The 8549-nt window shown below is 39.1% G+C and overlaps 1 protein-coding gene across 3 annotated transcripts in view; it reads right to left on the reverse strand.

The window, feature by feature from the left end:
• Positions 1 to 8549, reverse strand: part of KCNIP4 (potassium voltage-gated channel interacting protein 4) — a 460104-nt gene that overhangs the window by 74879 nt on the left and 376676 nt on the right. For all 3 annotated transcript variants that reach the window (XM_006775861.2, XM_006775858.2, XM_006775863.2), the window contains exon 2: positions 7950 to 8074. In XM_006775861.2, coding sequence (XP_006775924.1) covers positions 7950 to 8074 — 125 coding nt within the window. The remainder of the gene's footprint in view (positions 1 to 7949; positions 8075 to 8549) is intronic.

Raw genomic sequence — 8549 nt, forward strand, 5'->3', positions numbered from 1 at the left:
CCATTCAGGTGTTAAACTCTCCCTCACTCCCTCTCCATCATAAGTAAGATTTCACGCTTGTTATGTAAATGTACTCTGTCAAAAATGTAGATCCCTATAATTTCCCATCAGCTATTTTTAAAGATCTTAGTGCAATGAGTTCTCAAACACTTCCAGTGAAGTGAAAAACCCCATCAAAGAACTCTCATCTCCTGCTGGTTCCTTTGACCACAGTATAATAACTCTTCCAGAAATTAAGGAGCCCTGGCTGGGTAGCTCAGCTGGTTAGAGTGTCCTGATACACCAAGGTTTTGGGTTTGATCTCTGGTCAGAATCAACCAATACATTCATAAACAAGTGGAATAACAAATTGATCTCTCTCTCTCTCTCTCTCTCTCTCTCTCTCTCTGGCACTCCTCTCTCTCTTTTAAATTAACTAATCAAGGAAAAGTTTGGTGCCACTTTTGGTAAATTCTCCAAGGAAATGTCTGAATGCAGGAACAATACTGAGTGTGGGTATTAACTGAACTTGAATGTAACATCAGACCAAGTTCAGCAGCTTCACTCCACAGGGGTTGCTGTCTCCTCACAAACACCACTGTGATGGACACCATAGGGTGACTCCCAATAAATCACACTCTTTTCAATCTCCTGGCCTTGAATGCTAGATTAGCAAAGGTGATGGGCTGAGATGTCACACCCATAGTTATGTTACATTATACAAGACTCTGCTTTAGTGGACTTGAAAGACTCTCCCTTGCTAGCTTTTTTTATTTATTAAATTTATTGGGGTGACATTGGTCAACATGATCATATAGGTTTCAGGTGTGAGTTTCTATGTCACAAGATCTGCATATTGCATCGTGTGCCCACCACCCAGAGTCAAATCTTCTCTTGTCACCATATATTAGTACCTCCTTCTGCTCCTACCCATTTCCCTCTGGCCACCACCACACTGCTGTTTGTGTTTATGAGTTTTAGTTTTATATCCCACATATAAGTGGAATCATACGGTTCTTAGCTTTTTCTGATTGACTTACTCACTTAGCATAATATTCTAACAAAGTCCATGTGTGTTTCAAATGGCAGTATTTCATATTTTCTTATGCCTAAGTAGTATTCCATTGGATATATGTATCAAATCTTTATTCAGTCCTCTGTCTCAGGACACTTTGGTTGTATCAGTGTCTTGGCCACCATGATTAATGCTGCAATGAACATAGGGGTGCATATAGCTTTGTGAAGACATGATTTTGAGTTTTTCAGGTAAATATCCAGGAGAGGGGTTGCTGTGGGTTGTATCTACAGAGCTATGATGATCAAAACAGCATGATATTGGCAGAGAAACAGACACACAGATCAATGGAACAAAACAGAGAGCCAAGATATAAAACCCCATGCATATGGACAGATAATTTTTGACAAAGAAGCCGGAAACACACAGTGGAGTGAAGACAGTATCCTCAGTAAATGGTGCTGGGAAAACTGGAAGGTCACATGCAAGTGAATGAAACTGCATTACAGTTTGTTTCCATGTACAAAAATTATTTCAAAATAGATCAAAGACCTAAATATAAGACCCAAAACAGTAAGTTATATAGAAGAAAATATAGGTACCAAACTTATGGACCTTGGTCATAGAGAATATTTTATGAACTTGACCCCAAAGGGAAGGGAAGTACAGGAAAAAATAAAATAATGGCACTATATCAAACTAAAAAGCTTCTGCACAGCAAAAGAAACCAATAATAAAGCAAAGAGGCAGCCGACCAGATGGGAGATGATATTTGCAAACAGTAGCTCCAACAAAATGAGATACCACCTCACACCTGTCAGAGTGGCCATTATCAATAAGACAAGCAATAACAAGTGTTGGAGAGGTTGTGGACAAAAGGGAACCCTCATTCACTGCTGGGGATGTGGACTGGTACAACCACTATGAAAAGCAGTCTGGCAATTCCTCAAAAAATTAAGAGAGGAGCTACCTTGCTAGCTTTGAAGACATGAGCTATCGTGTCAAGAGAGAAGTTGTGAGTGGCCCATTGGCAAGAGACTATGGGAAGCCAAGGAGCTCTGTGTCCCCAGGTTGACACCCACAGTGGGGATCTTAGAAATACAACCACAGTGAAATGGTTTCTGCCAGAAACCATGAACCCCAGGATCCAGAAACTAATGCAGCCCAACCAATACCGTCATTGTAGCTTTGTGAGAGCCCAAGCAGAAAATCCAGCTAAGTCACTGCTGGAATCCTGATCCTCAAGACTGTAAGGCAATAAATGGGTGTGCTTTTAAAGCCACTAACATGTGGTAATTTGTTATATACAATAGAAAACTAATGCAAACATATTTCTTTTTGAGTAAAAAAGATATTAACACTTAGCAGTTTTAGGGGAAAAGGACATTAATGAAAGGAACCAAAGTTTTGCCACCATGAAGCTGTCTTTTTGGGATATTGATTTTAAGCTGTTAATTAGAAAACAAGACTCAGAAAGAACCTTTGACCTTCTCTCTTCCTGCCTAAGATATTCAGATGGAAAGGCCTATTCTAGGAAGGAAATTTTAGAGATGTTGCCTTTAGTCTAATTAGAATTAAGTATGGTAAATAGAAGAGCTTCAGGCAGGGGTCTATTACCTAGATAACCTCAGTGTCTCATTGCTTCTGAGTCTCCCAGCAATGATTTTCCTGTTATGTGTATTCTTCCTCAATTACCTTTGCAACATCATCCATTCTCACTTCTGAAATCTAAGACCCTCTTCCTGCCTTTGTGTGTATATATATATATATTGTCCCACTCTCTTTGGAATATTTCACGCTTATGTGAATTCCTCATGCACATGTTTTAAAATTTGATTTTTATCTTGTTAATCTGTCTCTGTTAATTTGATTATTAGCCCAGCTAGAAGAACATAGAAGGTGGGAGGAAAAGTATTAATTTTTTTAGCCTCCAAATTAACAAGTATTCAAGAGATGCCTTAAAGATATATTTGAATCTTTAGCCTAATGTAATTAAAAGTAGAGAAGGGAACTAAAGCTGGCAAATACTTGGGACAGAAAAAAAGCCAGGTGTCCAAAGCATATAAGTCTAACTACAGGGTGGAGCAAAAGTAGGTTTACAGTTGTTTGTATGGAAAATAATATAATAATTAATTAATAATAATACAAGAATAAACTCTGTGTTTTGTGTACTCACAACTGCAAACCTACTTTTGTCCAACTTTGCATTTGAGCCTGTCTCTCATCGTGTGCCTTAAAAGATGGGAAGAATTTGCCACAAATTATTAACCAGTGAGAGGAAATGCCAAAGATGCATAGCCATATTAAAAATTCATGCCCCAGTAGACCATTCACGATCACTTAAAATTGAACTAAACTTATGTTTTATTTTAAAAGGAAGCAGCAAAGTTAGTTTATGAATCATGTATATAAATACTTGAATGGCCTTCTGGGTCATTGATTCTCAAATGTGGTTCAGTGGTTCTCAAATGTGGCCTTCTATTAGTTATCTATTAAAATATAAATTTATTTTTATTATGAAGTTTTTGTTTGTTTGTTTTGAAAAAGGATTATTGAGCATCTCACCAGACTTAATTGAATCAGAATCACTAGAGGTAAGACCTGTTACTCCCACTCCCCACAGCCCTCACACACACCCAACTATCCCACTCACCAAGGAGTTCATAAGGTTCCAACATAGCCAGTATAACCACTGGTATTTGACATTATAGGACTTATTACAATTAGGTCCATTTGTGTGTGTGTGTGTGTGTGTGATAGAATCACCTTACACCTTATTTATTCAGTTCAATGCTGCTTGGTCTAGGCTGCACATTATAATTACCTGGAGAGCTTTATAAATCTTGTTGCCAAAGCTTCTTCTCAGAGCAATTACTTCAGAATCACCAAGCATGATACCCAACTATTTTTAATTTTTAGAGCTCCCCAATTGATAGCAACATGCAGTTAAATTTGAGACTGTTGATGTATAGATAATACCTTGTATTTTTCTGCATCCTTTCTAATACATAGTTACATAGCTCAAAACCCAGAACACTGCCTGGGAGATATGTAGGCCAACCATAAATGCTCTACTTTGATGGAACACAAAAGTGAGGTTGATTATTTGGGGTCACACTACAATAACTCTTCTTTGTTTTAACTCCATGATTGCTATACTTATATCTCAAAAACAAAAGATAAAAGAAAAGAAACATACCTAAACCTGTGCAATATACATGTCATTATTCAAATTTGTTGAGACAAGATCATACAGGCCACTGATTCAGAGGGAGCTACCTAAACAAGTAACATGTGGACCCAAGTCTGAGTGACACCAGAGCTTACGTTGTCTGCACTGTACCAGTGATTCCCAGAGTGTGGTCCCCAGACCAGCAGCATCAGCAGACCTGAGAACTTACAAAAAGGACAAATTTTCCCTAACTGGTTTGACTCATTGGATAGAGCATCAGTCTAAAGACTGAAGGGTCCCAGGTTTGATTCCTGTCAAGGGCATGTACCTTGGTTGTGGGCACATCCCCAGCAGGGGGTGTGCAGGAGGCAGCTGATGATTTTTCTCTCTCATCAATGTTTCTAACTCTCTATCCCTCTCCCTTCCCCTCTGTAAAAAACCAATAAAATATATATTTTTTAAAAAAGGGCAAATTCTCTGGCTCAGTCTCAGACCTACTAAATCATAATCTTTTGGGCTAGGACCCAGACATCTGTGCTTATCAAGTCCACCAGATGATTCACAGTCACACTAATGGTCTAAAAAATGGTATTATATTCTCCATTTCTATCAGCTGCCTACTTCTGGAGGTTCAGTTTAGACTGTGGTAAGAGAAATAAAAATATGGGGGTAACTCAGTGCATGAGATGGGGTGAGGGGCTGAGAAATCCTCCATCACTATTTTCCTTTTCTCCAAGACCCCATTTATATATCCTATATAATAAAAGGGTAATATGCAAAATTTACTGAACAGCGGAATGACTGGAATGCCTGTGGCCCCTCACCCTGGCCAGCCCCATCCCTCAGCCAGCCCCCATTGAGGTGGGCCGGCTGGACCTCACCAGTGCACGAATTCGTGCACTGGGCCTCTAGTATATATATAATTCATTTCAGAGAGTAAGGTAGAGGGAGAGAGAGATAGAAACATCAATGATGAGAAAGCATCATTGATTGGCATGCCCCACACTAGGGAGTGAGCTGCAATCCAGCATGTGCTGTGACTGGGAATCAAACCATGATCTCTTGGTTCATAGGTAGACACTCAACCACTGAACCATGTTGCCCAGACCCAGGCCTCATTTATATTAATAATCTATGTTAGAGCCCTAACCGGTTTGGCTCAGTGGATAGAGCGTTAGCCTGCGGACTGAAGGGTCTCAGGTTCGATTCCAGTCAAGGGCATGTACCTTGGTTGTGGGCACATCCCCAGTAGGGAGTGTGCAGGAGGCAGCTGATCGATGTTTCTTTCTCATCAATGTTTCTAACTCTCTATCCCTCTCTCCTCCTCTCTGTAAAAAATCAATAAAATATATTTAAAAAAATAAAACAAACAAACTTATTTAAAAAAAATAATCTGTGTTAGAGTTGAGGGAATGCTATATGAGATGCAGTGCTGGAAAAAGACTAGGGGACTCTGAGGACCTTTACCCAAGGTGCCTTGCTGTGGTAAGCCACTTCCATGTGACTATTTTAAGATGTTGATGACTAGTTCACCCTTTTAATCAAAACATGGAGAGTTTTAAAAGGTTTCATTAAAAGTGAATATCTTAATTGGTTCCAAGAAAATGATTTTTTCTATCTTAAGGGCTTGAGATAATTGATGTTCAAGCAACTAAGGGTAGGTGGTTTGCTTTCTGTGATGGCAAGCTGGTTCCAATGCTGCCATCCTATAACACATGAGTGCTGCTGATCTGCTTTAGTGCCTTTCTCCTATATTTTAGGGCTACTTTAAAATTAAGTTGTACATTTGACTAAGGGAAAATAAATAAACATTAAAAGACCACTCTTGTTGGATTTATCAGAGACACCAGTTAACATTTTCTGAGCAAACTGTGAGATGATTTGTTTTAAAAAAGTATGTAAAATATGCTCTAGGCATATAAAGGTCTGATGGAAAGTTATCTCATGGAGTGGGGGAGGGCAGAAAACAATGAAGAAAGAGAACAGAAAAAAATAGAGAAAAAAGGAAGAGAAAGAGTAAAAGAAAGGATACAAGAATTGACAAGAGGAAGAGACAATGGAAGGGAAAAAACAGAGAGAATGGAGAAATAAAGAAAGAAAGATCTGAAGGATAGGAAAGGGGGAAAGAAAAGTTGGGGAGAGAGGTTGGGGGGTAGAAAAAGAAAAAAACAGAGTGCAAGTAGGCAAAGAAAAAATAAAAGAAATAAATGAATGCAGGCTTTGGAGCTGGGAAATATTTTGTGAAGTGTGACTTGGATGAGACTTGTGCAGACTTGGCTCCTGAGGTCAATGAAAGCAGTAATCATGATTCCAGTTTGCAACAAATTGGGCGCAAGCATCAGACCCCACATGGAGTGACCTACAGCGACAGCAGTGCAGTAGTAATGTAGCAGCCATCAAGAGTACAGGGATGCTGGGAGGTTGGATTACACTCTCCTCTATTCAGCAACCATTTTTTTTTTGTGGGTTCAAAGCTTCTTTTCCTTCTTTTATTTTTTTTATTTTTTATTTTTTTTATTGCTTAAAGTATTACAAAGGGTATTACATATGAGTCAGCATGCTGTTGTCTTATCTGATGCACAGTCCAATATTAAAAAGAAATGTGTTTTCTTATTATAAGATCTTTAAACTAGAGCAGAGATGCTTAGATGTTCACAGGAATGCATTTGAAGTTCTAATCTATAATAATAAAAGCAAATCGACAGAACGGCCAAAAAGTGGAATGACCAACCAGATGTCCTTCCAGATGACCTTCCGGATGAACGATTTACTTAGGGCCAGGACTTGGTCTTTCTCACCTCCTTTCTTTCCCCATCCTTGCCACTCACTCAGTGGTTTGCTGCTGCCAGTAGTCAGTGCTGTTGTTGTTGTTTTTTTTTATTGTAAGTCTTACTCTCTCTGAAGTCTGTATTCTAGCAGCATAGGTATAACTCTAAAGCCCCTTTCTCTTTGTACATGTTTATGTATGTGTCATCTAGATACATTACACATCCAGATCCCTGTTAAGGAAAGTCTTGTAGTTGTGCAGTGAACAGATTTATTATAGCTCCTCCCTCCCACCCAGTGTCCCCCCACAAAGGCCTGGGTTAGCAGAGAACCATGTTTTTGAAGAGTAATGTGGTAGAAAAGTTTAGCAAGTCCAAGTGAGGAGAGTGGTAAGGAGCAGACATGGGATAGAGACAGATGGCCTGGAGTCAGAGGGATGGTGGATGGTTGTTTGTAATGTGCATGAAGGAACCTAAAAATGTATTCTGAAAGCTCAATTAGCATTACCATAGTCACACCTGGATCACAGAGAACTGGATGCAGAGGCTACCTACGACACTTGTGGTCCAGTCAGTGGCAGCATGGTCTTTTAGAAACTACTGAATTTATGGTGACTTTTCCCCAATGCAAGGGAGGGACGTCCTTGATGGGCCCGATTTATAGCCAAGTTTCAAGTCAAACACCAGACTATAGTTTAAAAATAAAGAGATAATTGGGGCTTATTGAAGTTATGTTATTATGGCTGAAAAAGAAAAAAAAAATACTAAGAATTGAATTGAGTAAACCTTTCTCCTTTGCTCATTCTTGCTTTATGTGTACCGACAATATATGAGCATCGGTGTGCCCAAGTGAGTCATAGTCCAAATGGTTACAACAATAGTCACATCTAGGAAAGACTGGTCTGAAAATGTGCAGACGGGGGCGCTCTCCCAGAACTGTTATTGCCCTCTTCCCCTCTCTCTTCTCTATGCTCCCCTGAGAAGAGGGTGAAGGTAAAATTGAAAAGGAAGTCCTTACATTCTTAAATCCGCGGTAAAGAATCTGGAGCTCCTTCTTGGTGAACTTGCTCTGGGCTTCCAGCAGCTCAAGGGCCTCAGGCCGATGCCTGACGGTGGCCATCTCCAGCTCATCCTCCACGCTGTCTGCGGAGGGAAACCAAGCAGAGTCTTAGAACAGCCACAGCTCCCCAACGCTTACACAGTAAAACAAAGGAGCATTTACTAGATGCCTATTATTTTTCCAGAGGAATGGTTCTCACACTGCCAATCAATATATATGTATTTCCCAGAGTTCATACTATGAAGCCAAGCTAATACTACATAATGTTTTCATAGTTTCTAGTTATTAGACATTACATACTAACATTTCCCAGTAAGTTTGAAAAGTGGGAAAAAAATGGAAAACTTAAAACCTTGGATTTGTGTATTTATAACAAGAACTAGTTGTAAAAACAGGATTTTAGTTTAATAATCATAGTTTCTAGTTATTAGACATTACATGCTAACATTTCCCAGTAAGTTTGAAAAGTGAAAAAAAAAAAAAATGGAAAACTTAAAACCTTGGATTTGCGTATTTATAACAAGTACTAGTTGTAAAAACAGGATTTTAGTTTAATAA

Source organism: Myotis davidii, unplaced genomic scaffold (genome assembly GCF_000327345.1).
Source record: "Myotis davidii unplaced genomic scaffold, ASM32734v1 scaffold204, whole genome shotgun sequence".
Classification (NCBI taxonomy): domain Eukaryota; kingdom Metazoa; phylum Chordata; class Mammalia; order Chiroptera; family Vespertilionidae; genus Myotis; species Myotis davidii.